Source organism: Capra hircus, chromosome 7, assembly GCF_001704415.2.
Source record: "Capra hircus breed San Clemente chromosome 7, ASM170441v1, whole genome shotgun sequence".
Classification (NCBI taxonomy): Eukaryota; Metazoa; Chordata; class Mammalia; order Artiodactyla; family Bovidae; genus Capra; species Capra hircus.
Genome location: NC_030814.1, coordinates 99,943,393 through 99,966,003, shown reverse-complemented (window position 1 = coordinate 99,966,003; position 22,611 = coordinate 99,943,393). Strand labels below are relative to the sequence as shown.

The 22,611-nt window shown below is 39.4% G+C and overlaps 1 protein-coding gene and 1 pseudogene across 1 annotated transcript; both read left to right on the top strand.

Moving 5' to 3' along the window:
* LOC108636445 lies at positions 6,436-7,383 on the top strand (annotated as a pseudogene).
* Positions 20,983-21,930, top strand: LOC102184333 (olfactory receptor 7A10-like). Its single transcript, XM_005701488.2, has one exon. The coding sequence runs from the start codon at positions 20,983-20,985 to the stop codon at positions 21,928-21,930; it is 948 nt and encodes a 315-aa protein (XP_005701545.2).

Sequence of the window (22,611 nt, the reverse complement as noted above, 5' to 3'; positions counted from 1 at the left end):
GATACAACTGAGTGACTGATCAACAAATGTCTTCCCTGGGATCCTTTACTTGAAGATAGTTTCCTCTCTATCTGGAATACCATCAGCTTGGGGGAAGTACCAAGTGCTTTCCACCTGTGCAGCTCACCTCTCACTTGTATCCTTGTTTCACGGGATGGGCTTTGAGTGTACCTCAGCCCTTTGGATACTCATGCCTTTCTGCTTAGAGTCAAGTGCAATCACCTCGGTGATGTACACTGTGATCACCCCTATCCTGAGGCCCTTGATCTATAGCCTAAAGTATGAAGACATACACAGGGCTCCGAAAAGATTATGTGCAGTGGCAAGTATCAAAGTACCACCAGTGGTAGTGTTAAAGAAGTTCCCTTCTTTTCAGAGTGTAAAGAATTTGAACTGGAATCTGATATTCTGGCTCAAATGATCAGAAACACAGTCCCTGGACCACTAGAGACCTGAGGAATCCAAATCTGCATTTGAACCACAGACCTTGGTGATTTGTGTGAACAAATTGTATGAACAGTGAATTTATAGATATTCTTATCTGGAATAGGATTTCTCACATTCTTACGCTGCCTTGGGCAGGGAAATTATTTGTATTGGGTGCTGTTCAGTGGTTTATAGGAGATTAGCAGCATCCCTTCAGCTATTGCCAAGTATCTCCAGTGTCAAAATCACTGGTTGAGAATCACTGGGACAGAGTTCCAGAACTAAGAGACCTCAATCCAGACTCCAGTCTTACTTGGTTTGTACTTTTTTTCTTTATTTTAATTTTATTTGTAATAGATTTATTATCAAAAAGTCTGATAAAAATGACAAATGTTCATTATTAAATATTGACGTCAAATATACAGTACCATTCATACAGTTTTGAGTACCTTTGAAGTGGATGAACTATGTCACAGTTATTTTCTAACTGAAAGCATCTGCCATATATCTGCTCCTTTCCCTTCTCAATGCCCCTACTTTCATCAGTTCATACTACACCTACTGAGAAAGTTTATTAGGACCCTTTCCTTCAAGTGTTCTTGCTATTCAACAAAAATCCAACAATTCTCAAAACATAACGAGTCATAGTTTAATAGTTTAATGTGTTTCTTTGTGTTTGTTTCCAGATGACTTTCAAAGTTCCGTTAGAGCATTTAACCGAAACAATATTGTAAAGTAATTAACCTCCAATTAAAATAAATAACTTTATATTAAAAACGAAAAAGAAATAAAGGAGATTATAAGAACAAGATTCCAAAAGGTTTAAATGCTCTAATGGTTTGTACTTTTAAGTAGAACATTAAATCCTTCTGAGTTCCAATCTGATAACAGAGAATGGAGTTCATAAAAGTGCTACCTCAAAAAACGCACTATTTAAAAAATTGCATCTGAGAATCACTATAAGATGCTAAGAGAGTTTAATGGTCATTGTTAGTCACTCAGTTGTTTCCAGCTACTTGCGACCCCATGAACTGTAGCCTGCCAGGCTCCTCCATCCATGGGATACTCTAGGGAGGAATACTGGAGTGGGTTGCCACTTCCTCCTCCAGGGAATCTTCCCGACCCAGGGATCAAACCTGTGTCTCTCACATCTCCTGCATTGGCAGGCATATTCTTTACCACTGAGCTACCTGGGAAGCCTGGTTTATGGTCATAAATCATATATCATATCAGGCTTCTCTGATAACTCAGTTAGTAAAGAATCCGCCTGCAACACAGGAGACCCTGGTTCAGTTCCTGTGTCAGGAAGATCTGTTGGATAAGGGATAGGCTATCCACTGCAGTATTCCTGGGCTTCCCTTGTGGCTGCAATGTGGGACACCTGTGTTTGATCCCTGGGTTGGGAAGATCCCCTGGATAAGGGAATGGCTACCCACTCCAGGATTCTTGCCTGCAGAATTTCATGGACTGTTTAGTCCATGGGGGGCAAAGAGTCAGACACGACTGAGTGATTTTCATTTATCATATCAACATATAAATCTTTTTCTTATAGTTATAAACATTCTATAATGAGAGACTAAAGGGCAGCTGTTGACTTCTGATATAACTGAGAAACTTGTAATTGGCTTGGAAAAACTAGCATGAATCCAGGCAGTATAATACCCACACTTTTATACTGAAGGAGCAGTGTTATCCACAGTTCTGAAGAGGGAAATAAAAACTCCTAGGGGAGAACAGAGGCAAAACACTCTCCAACATAAATCACAGCAGGATCCTCTATGATCCACCTCCCAGAATACTGGAAATAAAAGCAAAAATAAACAAATGGGATCTAATTAAAATGAAAAGCTTCTGCACAACAAAGGAAACTATAAGCAAGGTGAAAAGACAGCCTTCGGAATGGGAGAAAATAATAGCAAATGAAGCAACTGACAAACAACTAATCTCAAAAATATACAAGCAACTTTTTCAGCTTAATTCCAGAAAAATAAATGACCCAATCAAAAAATGGGCCAAAGAACTAAATAGACATTTCTCCAAAGAAGACATATAGATGGCTAACAAACACATGAAAAGATGCTCAACATCACTCATTATTAGAGAAATGCAAATCAAAACCACAATGAGGTACCTCTTCACACCAGTCAGAATGGCTGCAATCCAAAAATCTGCAAGCAATAAATGCTGGAGAGGGTGTGGAGAAAAGGGAACCCTGTTACACTGTTGGTGGGAATGCAGACTAGTACAGCCACTATGGAGAAGAGTGTGGAGATTCCTTAAAAAATTGCAAACAGAACTGCCTTATGACCCAGCAATCCCACTGCTGGGCATACACACTGAGGAAACCAGAAATGAAAGAGACACATGTACCCCAATGCTCATTGCAGCAGTGTTTACAATAGCCAGGACATGGAAATAACCTAGATTCCATCAGCAGATGAATGGATAAGAAAGCTGTGGTACATTTACACGATGGAGTATTACTCAGCCATTAAAAATAATAAATTTGAATCAGTTCTGATGAGATGGATGAAACTGGAGCCGATTATACAGAGTGAAGTAAGCCAGAAAGAAAAACACCAATACGGTATACTAACACATATATATGGGATTTAGAAAGATGGTAATGATAACCCTGTGTGTGAGATTGCAAAAGAGACACAGATGTATAGAGCGGACTTTTGGACTCTGAGGGAGAGGGAGAGGATGGGATAATTTGGGAGAATGGCATTGAAACATGTATACTATCATGTAAGAAACAAATCGCCAGTCTATGTTCGATGCAGGATACAGGATGCTTGGGGCTGGTGCACGGGGCTGATCCAGAGAGATGACATGGGGTGGGAGGTGGGAGGGGGGTTCATGTTTGGGAACTCATGTACACCCGTGGTGGATTCATGTCCATGTATGGCAAAAGCAATACAGTATTATAAAATAAAATAAAGTAAAAATAAAAATTTAATTAAATAATATAGATTTTGATAGTTTTTATTTTTAATCTACCACAAATCAAAGCTTTGGAGACCCAAGGGACCTCATCAAGACAAATCCTCAGTGTTATAGTTTAAAAAGAATTAGATCTCAGGGGTGTGATGATGTTCTGGGAGACTTAGTTCTTTGAAAGCAGGATAACTAAAGGGGAAGGAATGATAAAAACTGAATCACCCAACTTATAATGCAATCACCTAGTAACAGAGAATCAACAGAAAAATAATTGCATTGTGCCCAGCCCAGTGTCCCCAAGGGAAATCATGTATTGGAGCGTGGAGCAACAAAAGGAAAATATGCCCAATTAGCTGACATGTGTCTATGCTTGCTAAGTCAATTCAGTCCAACTCTTTGAGAACCCATGGAATGTAGCCCTGTAGGCAACTCTGTCCATGGGATTCTCCAGGCAGGAACACTGGAGTGGGTTGCCATGCAGTCCCCCAGGGGATTTTCATGTCCCAGGGATCAAGCCCCCATCTCCTGCGACTCCTGCACTGCAGGTGGATTCTTAATCACTGAGCCGCCGGAGAAGCCCTGTGAGCTGACCCAAGAAGCTGGAAATATCTCCTCTGCTGCAGCCCCTCAGCTTGTACCATTTTGGTTGGTGAGGACCTAGTCCTTAATTTAGATTCTGAATCTGTCTGGGAGCCAATGCTTGATTTTATCCCTTCCTGTTGTCTTGTTAAGTACAAAAATTTGGTCTGCATCATTAATCATTTAGAAAGGAACTTGGACCTCTACAGGGAAAGCCTTTTCTCTCAATTTGCAGGCAGGTGAGAGCTCTGCACACGTTTCAGGAGAGGGCCAGAGAGGACAGAAGCCAGGAGCATGTACCTGAGGTCACCTGAGGACCAATCTAGCATAATCCAGAGGCCAGAGGTCACTGTGGTTATTTTCTGGCTTTCCTAATATTAGTGTATCTATTTAGGTCTAAAAATAAAGTGAACCCTTCACTGGTCAATGATGACAAATGGTAATAGAGAAAGTTCAGTTAGAAGAAATGGTGATGGTGGTTTAATTGCTAAGTTGTGTCTGATCCTTTTGCGACCCCATGGACTGTAGCCCACCCGGCTCCTCTGTCCATGGAATTTCCCAGGCCAGAATACTTGAGTGGGTTGCAGTTCCCTTCTCCAGGGAATCTTCCTGACCAAGGGATTGAACCTTGGCCTACTGGATTGCAGGCGGATTTTTTTTTTTTTTTATTAATGGGCCACCAAGGAAGCCCCATGAGAAGGAATGGGAGGCAAAAAGGCTTTCAGTAAAAGTAGGCAATAAGTCTAATAATCTTATTTATGAACTGAAGTAAGCAAATAGGAAAACTCCTCTAGAAAAAGCAGTATTCTGCTTCTTCATATAAACTATATCCAACTTTTGTTGTATTTCATCTATTTCTGATTTTGAATTGATAGTTTATGATCTATTTTCTTATTCCCTTGGGATATTTAAACTGTAAGATATATCATGTCATTTATATATCCTTGTTTATGTCCTTGGAAAAATATATTTTTCTTTATTATTATTTCTTGGACATCAAGGAGATGCCACTGGAATTGGAATATTGGTGAAGCAAAGAAACTTTTCGTTGATGCATTGTCTCAGGGGTCACTTGAGTTTATTGCATATTTTCTCTCAATTTGCCTATGTCCATTTCATTTCTCTTTTTCCCTTCTCTCTCATGCTTTTCATTCTTCTCAAAATACCAAGAAGAAATTGGCCTTTCCAACGTTGATCCCCAAATTTATTGTTCTATAGGAATTTTATAAACTGGAATTTAGGGATGGGATGTGTAGGGAGACAAGAGGGAGGTTCAGAAGGGAGGGGATATATGTATGCCTATGGCCGATTCATGTTGAGGTTTGACAGAAAACAACAAAATTCTGTAAAGCTATTATCCTTCAATTAAAAAACACATAAATTTTAAAAAATCTTGGAACTTCTGAGTAAAAGTTATACATTCTTTTGGAGAATAATAATTTGATCTGACAAGCTTGTTGTGTTAAACACTCATTGCCTAACGAGGGTGGATCTGGGTGACCAGTTTATGATAGCAACACAAGCCAGAAACATCGCGCGCGCGCGCGCGTGTGTGTGTGTGTGTGTGTGTGTGTGTGTGTGTGTGTGTGCCTGTGCCTTGTGAAGAGAGACCAGTTCTTAAAGCAGAGGCATCTGTACTCATGTTAAGATGACTTATAATGCAGAGGTCAGAAGTTGGTCAATAGATGGAACTAAGTAGGGAAACTGACATAATTCACAGGATGGTTTCAAACTAAATTCATAAAGTGCAAGGAACCACATGGAAGGAGGGATTCTCTATGTGCTGAAGGTTCAGCTGTAGCAGGAAGGCCACCTTGTTCCTCAGCATCCTTGACAACATCTCTAATCACTCCCCCTCCTACTTATTCCTTTGCCCCTGGCTTCTTGTTTGCACTTGAATATGTGGAACAAGCATCTTTGTCAGGTTCTTAGCAGTGGCAGCTCCCTCTGCCAGGCACACACTTCTTCTGACATCACAAAGGGTCCTTCTCTCTCTTTTCAGGAATCTTCAAACATCACCTAGTTTGAAGCTCTTCCCTGAACACTCAGGACAAAATAACACCCCCTACCACTCTCTCCTTTATACCTGGATTTGTTTTCTTCACAGCATCTGTGACATTCTGACATATTCTATCATGTTTTATTTGAATATCCTCAATCACCATCTTTGGATTGGGAGAGGTTTATTTTTCAGCACTTTCTAGTGGTCAGCACTAAATATGTATTTCTCAAATAAATGAAGAAATGCCTCATTAGAATTCTAGAATATATGAGTTCTTTGCCAATGTGATGAGAATGGACAAAAAAATCTTTGTCAGAAATGAAATGGAGTACACTTTGGAAGAGAAATTTTCTATAAATAAGGTATTAAGATCAATTACTTGAGGGCTAAATAGAAATTGCAATATTTCAGCTATGTGAACTATGCCAGTTTGTGTGCAAACTAGTCATGTTGTTTTCCTTTTTCCTGGTAGTCACCTCCACCCCATGGAATCGGAGAATAATACACGAATTTCAGAATTTCTCCTTCTGGGACTTTCAGAAGAACAAGAACTGCAGCCTCTCATATTTGGGCTCTTCCTCTCCATGTACCTAATCACTGTGTTTGGAAACCTACTCATCATCCTGGCCGTCAGCTCAGACTCCCACCTCCACACCCCCATGTACTTCTTCCTCTCCAACCTGTCCTTTGTAGACGTCTGTTTCACCTCCACCACCATCCCAAAGATGCTGTGGAACATCCAGACAGAGAGCAAAGGTATCACCTATGAAGGCTGCATCACCCAGATGTATTTTTACATGCTGTTTGCAGGATTAGATGACATTCTCCTGACAGTGATGGCCTATGATCGGTATGTGGCCATCTGCCACCCCCTGCACTACATGGTCATCATGAGCCCCCGGCTCTGCGGACTGCTGGTTCTGATATCCTGGGTGCAGATTGCCTTGTATTCCTTGCTACACAGCTTAATGGTGTTGTGATTGTCCTTCTGTCCAGTTGTACAAATCCCCCAATTTTTCTGTGAACTCAGTCAGGTGGTAAAACTTGCTACTTCTGACAACTTTCTTAATAACATAGTGATGTATTTGTCATCTGTCCTGATTGGTGTTGGTCCTTTTGCTGGTATCCTTTACTCATATTCTAAAATAGTTTCTTGCATATGTAAAATCACATCAGCTCAGGGGAAGTATAAAGCATTTTCCACCTGTGTGTCCCACCTCTCAGTTGTCTTCCTATTTTATTTTACAACCTTAGGAGTTTACTTTAGCTCTGCTGCTTCCCACAGCTCACATTCAAGTACAGTCGCCTCGGTGATGTACACTGTGGTCACACCCATGCTGAATCCTTTCGTCTACAGTCTGAGAAACCGAGATATAAAAGAGGGTCTAAAGAGATTTTATTTGATGCCAAGTGTAAAAGACCAATTATACTAGTGCTCTGGATTGCATAACTCAAAGTATCAAAACCAGAAATTGTTTTTTGTTCAATGTGAAATAAAATTTTCTCCTTGCACTTATTTCCTGGGATTTCCATTTTTCTTTCCTTTTTTGAATTCAATATCTTTATAGAATTTTAGGAGTCTCTCTTTTTAAGCTTTATTCTCAGTCTTATATATAGACATCTTTTATTTTTTCCTACCCAGAATTTTCCAACCTTTGAATCAAAAATATTTAGAAATTTCATTTCTCTGATGGAATATCATAGAATTATGAAGAACTTAATAGGAGTAATGTCTTTTCATTAGAACATTTAGTCTGTTGTTGTTCAGTGACCCAGTTGTTCCCACCTCTTTGGGACTGACCCCACGGATTGCAGCATGGCAGGCCTGCCTGTCCCTCACTAATTCCCAGAGCTTGCTGAAGTTCATGTTCATTGCATTGGTGATGCCGTCCAGCCATGTCATCCTCTCATGTGCTCTTCTCCTTCTGTCCTTGATCTTCCCCAGCAGCAGAGACTCTTCCAATGAGTTACCTGTTTGTATCAGGTGACAAAATACTGGAACTCCACCTTCAGCATCAGGCCGTTCAGTGAATAGTCAGGGTTAATCTTACTTAAGACAGACTGGTTTGATCTCCTTCCTGTCCAAGGGACTATCAGGAGTCTTCTCAAGCAGCATTGTTCAAAGGCGTCAATTATTCCACATTCTGCCTTCTTTATGGTTCTGCTCTCACAACTGTATGTGACCACTGGGAAAACCATAGCTTTGACTATAAGGACATTTGTTGGCAGAGTAATAATGTTTCTGCTTTTCAACACACTGTCTAGGTTTGCCATCTGTTTCCTGCCAAGAAGCTATCATCTTCTGATTCCATGGCTGCAGTCACCATCCACAGTGATTTTGGAGCCCAAGAAGAAGAAATCTATCACTGTTTCCACCTTTCCCCCTTCTATTTACCATGCAGTAATGGGGCCAGATGCTATTATCTTACTTGTTTTAATATTTAGTCCTAAGTTAGCTCTTCAGGAGATCGTTTAACTTACTGGCAGTTAAAGAAGTTTTTTGGTAAGTATTATTTATTTCCAATTTGTTAATTTGTTTTCTGTAGTGTCATTCTTTTTCTTTATTGTGTTTCTTATGATTTGATGATTTATTTAGTGATATGCTTGTGTTCCTTTCTCTCTAGATTTTATCTTATTTAGATTTTTGATATATGATAAACAAAGGGTCTTCATATGATGACATACAATGATGTCTACTTTTAAAAACAAGTTGTCTTTTAAGTTCATACACATATTAATAGCACTACATTTTCAGTCCCTGCCCCACATTTTGTGCCTTTGAAGTCACATTTGAAACCTCCCTATTTACCCCTTTAATTCTTATTGTAGCTATACTTGATTTTCGAATTATTTTGTCTATTAAGTTTTCATACTAGCTTAAGTGATTTGATCCTCAGCCTTTCTACACGTTTGCCTTTACTAGCACGATTTTCTCTTTCTTATAGTTTCTCCACACTTGTTATGTCTTTTTTCTTCCTTCTTTGAGAAGGTCCTATAATATTCCATGTAGAGTATGTTTAGAATTGATAAATTCTATTAGTCTTTGATTGGCTGAAAAATTCCTTATCTCTCCTTCAATTCTGAATGTTAATCTTCCTGAGTAGAATGCCCTAGTTTGCACGTTTTTCCCTCTCAACAGCAAAAGAGACGCAGACGTATAGAAGAGTCTTTTGGACTCTGTGGGTGAGGGTGAGGGTGGGATGATTTGGGAGAATGGCATTGAAACATATGTAATATCATATGTGAAACAAATCGCCAGTCCAGGTTTGATGCATGATACAGGATGCTCGGGGCTGGTGCACTGGGATGACCCAGGGGGATGGTACGGGGAGGGATGTGAGAGAGGGGTTCAGGATGGGGAACACGTGTACACCCATGGCGGATTCATGTTGATGTATGGCAAAACCAATACAATATTGTAAAGTAATTAGCCTCCAATTAAAATAAATACATTTATATTAAAAAAAGAAAAAAAAGAAATATATAACGCCTCCCCATTATATCATACAAAGTTTATGCAATAAATAAATAAATAAAATGAATCAGTTGATAGATTTATGTGCTTCCATCTTACACGACACTGTTTTATTTTGCTGGCTTTAGAAAACCATATCTTTAACTTTGTGGTTTTAATTGCTGTATCTTGGTGCAGGTTTTATTGCTGTCATTTTGGGGGGACTCTTTTTTTTCTGATACCTGAATTTGCTTTTTTACTCAGGTTTGGGAACTTTTCAAGCATAAGTTTATCAGATATGTTTTGACTACCTTTTTATCTGTCTTTTCCTTCCTGGACACTGCAATTGTGCTACTGTTGGTGTTCTTAAGATAGTCAAACATCTCTCAAATTATTCTCATTTTTAATTTTTTTTTCCTTTTCTGACTGAATCATTTCCATGATTCTATATGTCATTTAGCTTATGCATTCTTCTGTATCACCTGGATAACTATTAATTACTTCTAGTTGTTCATTTCATTTAATGTAATGTTCAGTTCAAGCTAACTTTTATTTTATAGTTCCCTATTAAAATTATAACTGATTCAACAGTCATTTTTACACAAAATTAAATATTTCATGGTCTTCCAGTTATTAACAAAATGCACAGGGTGAATACTGGAAATAAAACCTCTTTTGGAAGATTTCTTGAATCATTTTAGCTTGAGAAAATGGAGTTTTATATCTTTACTAATGCATTGATTCCAAATCTGGAAAACTGTTTTTTTTCCTCTCTCATTAGCTGTTTTTTAGGCATGATATCTTGATATTTAAGTTGGGACAAATTCCTTTGTATTTTCATTTTACTTACCTTTGTCTGTTTTCTGAAATTATTTGCCACAGTTAACTCTCACTGTCTTAGAGTGGTGTCTTTCTGTGGGAACAGTCATATACAGTTGATGTGTGCCCAGTGGCTTTACTGGAAGAGCTAGATCTGATGTTATTACAATTCATGCCTTTCTTTGGGGTGTACTGATTGCAATCATCTTGTTAGGAGGCATGGAGGGCTTGGGCTTGAGTCAGGTATGAGATACAGCATATGACATATTCTTCTTTCTGACATATATTTTATTTGAATATCTTCATTCACTATCCTTGGATTGAGAGAAATTTACTTTTCAGCACTTTATATTTCTTTCCTCCATGTGCTTGGATCATGATTAGCACTAAATATTTCTCAAGTGAATGAAGGAATATCACATTAAAACTCTAGAATATATGACCTCTTAGCAACTGTGATAAGAATGGGACAGAAATTCCTAGTCAGAAATGAAATGAAATATACCCTCAAAGGGGCTTCTTAACTCAGCGATTTAAAATCTGCCTTCAATGCAGCAGCCATTGAAGAGACATGGGTTCAATCCCAGTTTTGGGAAGAACCCCTGGAGGAGAGCAAGGCAACCCACTCCAGAACTCTTTCTTGGGAAATCCCATGGACAGTGGAGGCTGGTGTGCTATGGTCTTTGGGGTCGCACAAAGTTGGACAAGACTGAAACTGCTAAACATACACACATATGCTCAAAGAGAACTTATCTTAAAATAAAATATTACACCAACTCCTTGAGGGCTAAATATAAACTACAATATTTCAGCTATGTGAATTATACCAGTAGGAGTGAAAACTGTCATTATTTCCTTTTTCCTGGTAGTCGACTACACCCCGTGGAACCAAGTAACAATACACAGATTTCAGAATTTCTTCTTTTGGGAATTTCAAAGGAAGCCAACTACAGCCCCTCATACTTGGGCTTTTCCTCTCCATATACCTGGTCACTGTGCTTGGGAAGCTAATCATCAACTTCACTGTCAGCTCAAACTCCCACATTCACACCCCCATGACTTTCTCTCCAACCTGTCCTTTGTAGACCTCTGTTTCATTTCCACCACCATCCCAAAGATGCTGTGGAACATCCAGACACAGATCAAAGGTATCACCTATGAAGGCTGCATCACCCAGATGTATTTTTGTATGCTGTTTGCAGGATTAGATGACATTCTCCTGAGTGTGATGGCCTATGATCAGTATGTGGCCATCTGCCACCCCCTGCACTATATGGTCATCATGAGCCTCCGGCTCTGTGGACTGCTGGTTCTGATATCCTGTATGTTGATTGCCTTGTGTTCCTTGCTACACAGCTTAATGTTGTTTGATTGTCCTTCTGTACAGTTGTGCAAATCCCCCACTTTTTCTGTGAACTCAGTCAGGTGGTACAACATGCCAGTTCTGACAACTTTCTTAATAACATATGATGCATTTTTCAGCTGTCCTGATGGGTGGTGGTCCTTTTGCTGGTATCCTTTACTCTTACTCTAAAATAGTTTCCTGCATATGTAAAATCACATCAGCTCAAGGAAAATACAAACCATTTTCCACTTGTGTGTCCTACCTCTTGGTTGTCTTTCTATTTTATTTTACAACCTTAGGAGTTTACCTTAGCTCTGGTGCTACCCACACCTCACATTCAAGTACAGTTGCCTCGGTGATGCACACTGTGGTCACACCCCTGCTGAACCCCTTCATCTACAGTCTGAGAAATCTAGATATAAAGGGGGCTCTGAAGAGTTTATATTTGACACCAAGTATAAAAGACCAATTATAATATTTCCCTGGATTGCATATCTCAAAGCCTCAGAACCAGAAATGTGATTCTTTGATCATTGTGAAATAAAATTTGCTCCTTGTATGTATTTTCTGGAATTTCCATTTTTCTTTCCTTCTTTGGATTCAGCATATTTATACAATTTTGGCACTTTCTTTATTAAGCTTTATTCTCAGTGTTATACACAGGAAATTTTTATTTGTTCCTACTCCACAATTTACATACCTTTCAAGAAAAATATGTTTGGAAATTTCATTTCTTTGGTGGGGTATCATAGATTGATGAATAATTTGTTAAGAATCATGTTTTTTTTATTAGAATATTTAGTTTGCCGACACTGATGGAGATTATCCACAGGTGTGCTTATTGCCAGTATGTTCTTTGTTTCTTGTCTGTAGTTCTTATTTTTTCCTTCTTTGTGTTTCTTTAGATTTGATGTTTTATTGAGTGGTATGGTTTGAGCAAGCTCCGGGAGATGTTGAAGGACAGGGAATCCTAGTGTGCTGCAGTCCATGGGGTAGCAACAAGTCAGACATGACTGAGTGATTGGACAGCAAAGTAATAATGCTTGTGTTTCTTTCTCTCTAGTTTTTGTGTATCTAGTGTAGTTTTTTTGATGTATGTTAAACAATGGGTTTTATATGATGGCTTACAGCTGTATTTTCTTTTTAAAACAGGCTGTCTTTTAAGTTCCTGCACTTTCAAATATTCACTATATTTTCATTTCCCGAGCTACATTTGTGTTTGTTGTCATATTTAACACTTCACTATTTATCCCTTTAATTCTTATTGTAGCTATACTTGACTTTAGAAATTCTTTTTGTCTATTAAATTTTCATTCTAGCTTAAGTGATTTGATTTGCAGTCTTTCTACAAGTTTGCCTTAATTAGTGGGATTTTGCCTTTTGTATAGTTACTTCCCACTTGTTATACCTTTTTCTTTCCCTTAGAGAAGATTCTACATCATTTCTTGTCGAGAACATTTCATACAAAGATGGGCTCGATAAAGGACAGAAATGGTCTGGACCTACCAGAAGCAGAAGATATTAAGAAGAGGTGGCAAGAATACACAGAAGAACTGTACAAAATAGATCTTCACGACCCAGATAATCATGATGATGTGATCACTAATCTAGAGCCAGACACTTGGAATGTGAAGTCAAGTGGGCCTTAGAAAGCATCACTACGAACAAAGCTAGTGGAGGTGATGGAATTCCAGTTGAGCTGTTTCAAGTCCTGAAAGATGATGCTTTGATAGTGTTGCATTCAATATGCCAGCAAATTTGGAAAACTCAGCAGTGGCCAGAAGACTGGAAAAGGTCAGTTTTCATTCCAATTCCAAAGAAAGGCAATGCCAAAGGATGCTAAAACTACTGCACAATTGCACTCACCTCACATGCTAGTAAAGTAATGCTCAAAATTCTCCAAGCCAGGCTTTAGCAATACGTGATCGGTGAATTTCCTTATGTTCAAGCTGGTTTTAGAAAAAGCAGAGGCACCAGAGACCAAATTGCCAACATCCGCTGGATCATGGAAAAAGCAAGAGAGTCCAGAAAAAACATCTATTTCTGCTTTCTTGACTATGCCAAAGCCTTTGACTGTGTGGATCACAATAAACTGTGGAAAATTCTGAAAGAGATGGGAATACCAGACCACCTAACCTGCCTCTTGAGAAATCTGTATGCAGGTCAGGAAGCAACAGTTAGAACTGGACATGGAACAACAGACTGGTTCCAAATAGGAGAAGAAGTATGTCAAGGCTGTATATTGTCACCCTGCTTATTTAACTTCTATGCAGAGTACATCATGAGAAACTCTGGGCTGAAAGAAACACAAGCTGGAATCAAGATTGGTGGGAGAAGTATCAATAACCTCAGATATGCAGATGACACCACCCTTAAGGCAGAAAGTGAAGAGGAACTCAAAAGCCTCTTGATGAAATTGAAAGAGGAGAGTGAAAAGTTGGCTTAAAGCTCAACATTCAGAAAATGAAGATCATGGCATCTGGTCCCATCACTTCAAGGGAAATAGATGAGGAAACAGTAGAAACAGTGTCAGACTTTATTTTTTGGGGCTCCAAAATCACTGCAGATGGTGACTGCAGCCATGAAATTAAAGACTCTTACTCCTTGGAAGAAAAGTTATGACCAACCTGAATAGTATATTCAAAAGCAGAGACATTACTTTGCCAACTAAGGTCCGTCTAGTCAAGGCTATGGTTTTCCCTGTGGTCATATATGGATGTGAGAGTTGGTCTGTGAAGAAGGCTGAGTGCCGAAGAATTGATGCTTTTGATCCGTGGTGTTGGAGAAGACTCTCGAGGGTCCCTTGGACTGCAAGGATATCCAACCAGTCCATTCTGAAGGAGATCAGCCCTGGGATTTCTTTGGAAGGAATGATGCTAAAGCTGAAGCTCCAGTACTTTGGCCACGTCATGCGAAGAGTTGACTCATTGGAAAAGACTCTGATGCTGGGAGAGATTGGGAGCAGGAGGAGGAGGGGACGACAGAGGCTGAGATGGCTGTATGGCATCACTGACTCGATGGACATGAGTCTGAGTGAACTCGGGGAGATGTGATGGACAGGGAGGCCTGGCGTGCTGCGATTCTTGGGGTCGCAAAGAGGCGGACACGACTGAGTGACTGAACTGAACTGAGGCTTAGAATTAATAAATTGTTACAGTCCTTGCTTGTCTGAAAAGGTTCTTATCTCTCCTTCAATTCTAAATGATAGTCTTGCTGGGTAGTATGCCCTAGTTTGCAGGTTTTTCCCACTCATCACTTTAAATATATCAGATTTCTCCCATCTGACACGTAATGTTTCTACAAATAGAAAGAAAAAAAAAAAAGGAAATCATTTGATAGACTTATAGGGTACCTTTTTAATATAATGCTTCTTTTCTTTTGCTTCCTTTAGAAACCCATATATTTAATATTGCAGTTTTCATGGATGGATCTTGGTGTGGTTCTTGTTGCTGTCATTTTGGGGGACACTTTTATCTTCTGGTACCTGATTCTGGTTTTTTATTCATCTTTGAGAAGGTTTTCGGGCATAATTTTTTCAAATACCTTTTGACTATCTCTCCTTCTGTCTTTTCCTTCCTGGACACTCCAGTTATGCCAGTGTTGGTGTTCTTAATATAGTCAAACATCCCTCAAAATATTCTCATTTTTATTTTTTTTTCTTTTCTAACAGAGTCATTTCCATTATTCTATATTTCAGTTAACCTATGCATTCTTCTGTATTACCTGGTATACTATTAATTACTTCTAGTTGTTGGCTATTTCCTTTATTGTAGTGTTCAGTTCTAACTAGTTTATATTTTATAGTTCCCAATTAAAATGATCACTGTTTCATCAGTCTTTTTTTTTCAGAGAATTAAATATTTTATGGTCTTCCACTTATTAACAAAATGCACAGGGTGAATACTGGAAATAAAACTTCATTTGGAAGATTCCTTGAATCATTTTAGCTTGAGAAAATGGAGTTTCATATCATCTTTACTAATGCATTGATTCGAAATCTGGCAAACTGTTTCTTTCTCTTTCATTACCTGTTTTTTAGGCATGTTTTTAGGGCTTGAATCAGGTATGAGATATGGCTTCATCTTTGACTTGTGGCCATTACTGGCCTAATGGGAGGGAGGCAGCTCCCAAGTTGCTAGAGCAGAAGCCCTGAGGGTCAGGTCTGAGCTGACCTTGTTCCCCCTACGTGTGTGCTTCCCCACTCCCGCACCAGCTCGGTCGACCCAGAGGGGAGCAGTGCTGGAGCAAGAAGTGCTAGTGTGAGGCACTCTACATGTGGTGGGGCATGGACCTGTTGGCCTGGGCAGAGCTTGAGATGCAGACTGCCTCTGATGCACTGTCTTTGTAAGCACTGCCAACAGTTGTCCCTCCCCTGCTCAGAAGCATCCTTGGGTCTGAAGCTCTTTTGTCGCTACAGTATGGCTACTGTTCTTATTATGGTATGAGGTGCAAATCCAGGGAGCAGGGACTTGCATGGACTTCTGGTATGGATAGTGGTGTGAGCTGTGGCACACGGCTGTAGTCAGTGATTGGGGTTGCTTCTGATGTGAAGCCCATGTAAGCGCCAGTAATGGCAGAGGTCGTGGCCCTGTTAAGACATTGCTTCATGCCTGAGCCTCTGCTGTGATTCACAGCCAGGTTCCCAAGCATCCACTCATCTCAGGTTGTGGCACACACACACACACACACACATACACACACACATTATATCTTTATCTATCTCTCTCTATATATACATATATATGTATATGTATGTGTATATGTATATATACTGCATCTCGTGTATGCAGGCAGATTCTTTACTGCCTGATCTACCTAGTGGGTCTGCCTGCAATGCAGAACATGTGGGTTTGACCTCTTCATTGGGAAGATCCCAGGGGAATGGAAAGGCAACCCACTCCAGTATTCTTGATTGGCAAATCCTACAGACAGAGGAAGCCTGGCAGGCTACAGTCCATGGGGTCACAAAGAATCAGATGTAACTGGGCACAGTACACACACACACACACACACACACATATAATACTCTGATAGTTCATGGTACATATCAACATATAAATATCTCTCTTATCAGTACAAACATTTAGTAGTGAGGGGGTAAAGGATAGCTCTTAACTTCTGATATAACTGGGAGATTTCTAATTGACTTGGAGAAACTATCATGCATCCAAGGAGTATATTGACCAAGGTTTTATTCCAAAGTAGCAAAGTCATCCCCTTTTTTGAAGAGGATAATAGCAATGTTTCGAGATTTCAGTGGTTCTGTCCCTGCCCCAAATCAAAGTATTAAAGACCCAAGGGACCTAGTCAAGACAAATCCTGAATGTTACAGTTTAAAGAAAATTTTGGTTGTTTTAATATAAATTTATTTATTTTAATTGGAGGCTAATTGCTTTACAATATTGTATTGGTTTTGCCATACATTAACATGAATCTGCCTCGGGTGTACACGTGTTCCCCATCCTGAACCCCCCTCCCGCCTCCCTCCCCATACCATCCCTCTGGGTCATCCCAGTGCACCAGCCCCAAGCATCCTATATCATGCATCAAACCTGGACTGGCGATTTGTTTCACATATGATATTATACATGTTTCAATGTCATTCTCCCAAATCATTCCACCCTCGCCCTCTCCCAAAGAGTGCAGAAGACAGTTCTATACATCTGTGTCTCTTTTGCTGTTTCACATACAGGGTTATCATTACCATCTTTCTAAATTCCATATATATGCATTAGTTTACTGTATTGGTGTTTTTCTTTCTGGCTTACTTCACTTGTATAATCGGCTCCAGTTTCAACCACCTCATTAGAACTGATTGAAATATATTCTTTTTATTTTTTTAAAAATTTTTTAATTTTAAAATCTTTAATTCTTACATCCGTTCCCAAACATGAACCCCCCTCCCACCTCCCTCCCCATAACATCTCTCTGGGTCATCCCCAAATGGCTGAGTAATACTCCATTGTGTATATGTACCACAGCTTTCTTATCCATTCGTCTGCTGATGGACATCTAGGTTGCTTCCATGTACTGGCTATTATAAATAGTGCTGTGATGAACATTGCGGTACACGTGTCTCTTTCAATTCTGGTTTCCTCGGTGTGTGTGCCCAGCAGTCAGATTGTTGGGTCGTATGGCAGTTCGGTTTCCAGTTTTTTAAGGAATCTACATACTGTCCTCCATAGTGCCTGTACTAGTTTGCCTCCCCACCAACAGTGTAACAGGGTCCCCTTTTCTCCACACCCTCTCCAGCATTTATTGCTTGTAGACTTTTGGATAGCAGCCATTCTGACTGGCATCAGATGGTACCTCATTTGATTTTGATTTGCATTTCTCTGATAATGAGTGATGTTTAGCATCTATTCATGTGTTTGTTAGCCACCTGTATGTCTTCTTTGGAGAAATGTCTGTTTGGTTCTTTGGCCCATTTTTTGATTGGGCTATTTATTTTTCTGGAATTGAGCTGCAAGTGTTGCTTGTATATTTTTGAGATTAATTCTTTGTCAGTTGCTTCATTTGCTATTATTTTTCTTCTCCGGGATGTGATGACATGCTGAGAACCTTAGGGATTTAGAAGCAAGAGAATTAAGAGGGAGGGGTAATAAAAAAAATTCACCTAACTTATAATGCAGTGTCTTAGGTACAGAGAATTAGCAGAGGGGAAAATCCATTCTGTCCAGAAAAGTGTCCTTATGGGAAATCATGTAGTTAGAGGTTGGAGTAACCAGAGGAAACACGCCTAATGAGCTGACACAGGAAGCTGCAAATACCTCCTCTGCTGTAGTCGCTCAGCCTCTGCCACTTTGATTGGGGATCACCTGGTTCTTGCCTTTGAAGTTCTGCATCTGTCTGGGAACCAATGCTTGATTTTTATCACTTCCTGTTTTCTTATTTGGGGACAAATTTTCTGTCTGCATCAGTAATCATTTAGGGAGGAATTTTGACTTCTACAGAAAAAGCTTTCTCTCTCAATCTGCAGGCAGGTGAGTCTGAGAACACCACAGACCCTGCAGGAGAGTGTCAGTGATGATGGAAGCCCGTAATGTAGACCTGAGGTCACCTGAGGACCAATCTTGCATAGCCCAGGGGCCAGAGGTCATTGTGGCTGTTTTCCGGTTTTCCTAATATTAATGTATTTATTTATGGTCTAAAACAAAGTGAACATTGCACTTGAAAATGCAAGTGTCAATCTTGACAATTAAATGGTAATAGTAGAAACTCAGAAGGAATGATGTTAGTGGTTTAGTTGCTAAGTTGCTCCAACTCTTGTGTCCCCATGGACTGTAACCCACCTGGCTCCTCTGTCCATGGGATTTCCCAGGCAAGAATTCTGGAGTGAGTTGCCATTTCCTTCTCCAGGGGATCTTTTAGACCCAGGGATTGAACCTCTGTGTCCCACATTGACAAGCAGATTCTTTACTTTCTGGGCCACCAAGAAAATCCCTTTAAAGGGAACACATGTACACCCATGGTGGATTCATGTCAATGTATGGCAAAACCAATGCAGTATTGTAAAGTAAAATAAAGTAAAAATAAAAATTAAAAAAAAATTAAAAAAAAGAATAGAAGGCATAAAATGCATCCAGTAAAAGTAGAAAATAAGTATAAGGATCTTATTTATGAACAAGAGGAAACAAATAGGGGGAAGTCCTCAAGAAAAAGAAATCTTCTGCTTTATATGCTTCATATAAAACATATCCAACTTCTGTTGTATTTTGTCTATCTCTGATACTGAATTGGTAGCTTATATTCCAATTTTTTCTTTTCCTTTTGGGATATTCAAACTGTAAGATGTTCCATGTCATACATCTTTCATTATTTTAATGTTCTTGGACCAAAGATATTTTTCTTGATTATGTTTCCAGACATCAAGGAGATGTCACTGGAGTTGGAATGTTGATGCAGCAAGGAAACCTTGTTTATTGCATTTTCTCAGGGGTTACTGAGTATATTGGATATTTTTTCCCTAATGTCTATATATCCATTTCATTTCTTTCTGTTTCCTTCACTCATACATTTTATTTTTCACTAAATACCAAGCAGAAATTGACTATACAAAAAATGAACCCCACATTTATTGTTCCATGAGAAGTTTATGAACTGGAATTTCACAGTAAAAATTATATATTCTTTTGGAGAATAATTATTTGACCTGACCAGCTGAGCTGTAACCACTCACAGCCTAAAGAGGGTGAATCTGGGTGACCAATGTATGATGGTGACACAGCATAGAACATGGTGTGTGTGTGTGCATGCTCTTGTCTTGAAAGGGAGAACAGTTCTCAACAGCAGAGGCACCTGCACCCATATGCTAAATGACATAGACACAGATCAGAGCAACAGATTGAACCAAGAAGTGAATTGGATATAATTCATAGGATGGTTTTATAGCTAAATTGATAATGTGTAAGGAACCACATGGAAAGAGAGATTCTCTGGACGGAAGGTTCAGCTGTAGCAGGAAGGCCACCTTGTTCCTCAGCATCCCTGACACCATCTCTAATCACTCCCCCTCCTGCTTATCCCTCTGCCCCACTGGCTTTTGTGTTTGCTATTGAACATGTGGAACAAGCATCTTTCTTCCTCAGGTCTTTAGCAGTGGCAAGTCACTCTTTCAGGCACATAATTCTGACATCACACTAGCTCCTTGTCTCTCTTTCTTTAAGAATTTGTTCAAACATCACCTAGTTTGCTGGACTTTCCTGAACACTCAGGGCAAAATAACACCTCCTACCACTTTCTTTTATACCTGGCTTTGTTTCATCATAGCATCTATCACATTCTGACATATTCTACCATATTTTATTAGCATAACCTCATTCACCATCCTTGCATTGCTAGAGGTTTGCTTTTCAGCATTTTCTACTTCTTGTCTCCATGTTCTTGGAACATGGTTAGCACTAAATATGTTTTTCTCAAAAGATAGATGGAATATCACATTAATACTCTAGAATATATGACCTCTTAGCAAATGTGATGAGAATGGGACAAAAATTCCTAGTCATAAATGAAATGAAGTATATCTTCAAGGGGCTTCTGCAGTGACTCAGTGGTTTAGAATCTGCCTGCAATGCAGTACCTGTTCATGAGATGCAGGATCAATCCCTGTGTTGGAAATAACTGCTGGAGGAGGGCATGGCAACCCACACCAGAATTCTTTCTTGGGAAATCCCATAGACAGTGGAGGTTGGTGTGCTATGGTCCTTGAGGTCGCACAGAGTTGGACACAACTGAAGTGGCTCAACATACACACATGGTTGCCATTGCCATCTCCAAAAGAGAACTTATCTGCAAATAAAATATTAACACCAACTTCTTGAGGGCTAAATAGAAATTGCAGTATTTCAGTTATGTGAATTAGTATGAGTGAAAATTGTCATTATTTTCCTTTTTCCTGATAGTCACCTCCGCCCCATGGAACCAAGTAACAATACACAAATTTCACAATTTCTTCTTCTGGGACTTTCAAAGGAAGCAGAAATACAGTCTTTCATATTTGGGCTTTTTCTCTCCATGTACCTGATCACTGTGTTTGGAAACCTGCTCATCATCTTGGCTGTCAGCTTGGACTCCCACCTCCACACCCCCATGTACTTCTTCCTCTCCAACCTGTCCTTTGTAGACATCTGTTTCACCTCCACTACCATCCCAAAGATGCTGTGGAACATCCAGACACAGAGCCAAGTTATCACCTATGAAGGCTGTATCACCCAGATGTATTTTTACATTCTCTTTGCGGAATTAGATGACATTCTCTTGACAGTGATGGCCTATGATCGGTATGTGGCCATCTGCCACCCCCTGCACTACGTGGTCATCATGAGCCCCCGGCTCTGTGGACTGCTGGTTCTGATATCCTGGGTGCTGATTGCCTTGCATTCCTTGTTACACAGCTTAATGGTGCTGCAGTTGTCCTTCTATCCCGTTGTACAAATTCCCCACTTTTTCTGTGAACTCACTCAGGTAGTTCAACTTGCCAGTTCTGACAACTTTCTTAATAACATAGTGATGTATTTTTCAGCTGTCCTGATGGGTGGTGGTCCTTTTGCTGGTATCCTTTACTCTTATTCTAAAATAGTTTCCTGCATATGTAAAATCACATCAGCTCAAGGGAAATATAAAGCATTTTCCACCTGTGTGTCCCACCTCTTGGTTGTCTCCCTGTTTTATTTTACAGCCTTAGGAGTTTATCTTAGCTCTGGTGCTACCCACACCTCACATTCAAGTACAATTGCCTCAGTGATGTACACTGTGGTCACACCCCTGCTGAACCCCTTCATCTACAGTCTGAGAAATGAAGATATTAAAGGAGCTCTGAAGAGATTCTACTTTATGCCAAGTTTAAAAGACCAAATACCCTAGTCCCCTGGATTGCATAACTCAAAGCCTCAAAACCAGAAATTGTGATTCTTTGATCATTGTGGAATAAAATTTTCTCCTATTTGTTTCCTGGGATTTCCATTTTTCTTTTTATCTTTGGATTCAGCATCTTTATGAAATTTTAGGAACTCTCCTTATTAAGTTTTTTCCTTAGTCTTATGCATAGGCAGTTTTTGTATTTTCCTACTTCAAACTTTACCTACCTTTCAGTCAAAACGTTCGGAGATTCTATTAATTGATGGGACATCATAGATTTATTAACCATAATTACTTATTAAATGACACATGTCATCCCAAGAAAATTTTCTCCTATTTCCCTGAAGTAATAGTTTTGAGTTGCATTAATCATTTAAAAATACAATTAACAACCAAGGGAATTTATATTATTTTTATTACAATTGGTTTTTATCAGTGATATAGAAAAATAACTGTCAGGTTACAGGAGGATTTCTGACTATGAAAAGTTAGAGCTTTTAACTCTCTTGTTCCAATGTCAACTTGTGTGTCTCTCTCTCTATATAGATATATGTATAAATGTGTATATATATACACACACACATGGTCTTTTTGCCCAAAAGATCTTTTAGGTGACGTATTGTGTGTGTGTGTGTGTGTGTGTGTGTGTGTGTGTGTGTGTGTAGAGTATTATTTAGGGTACAGTAG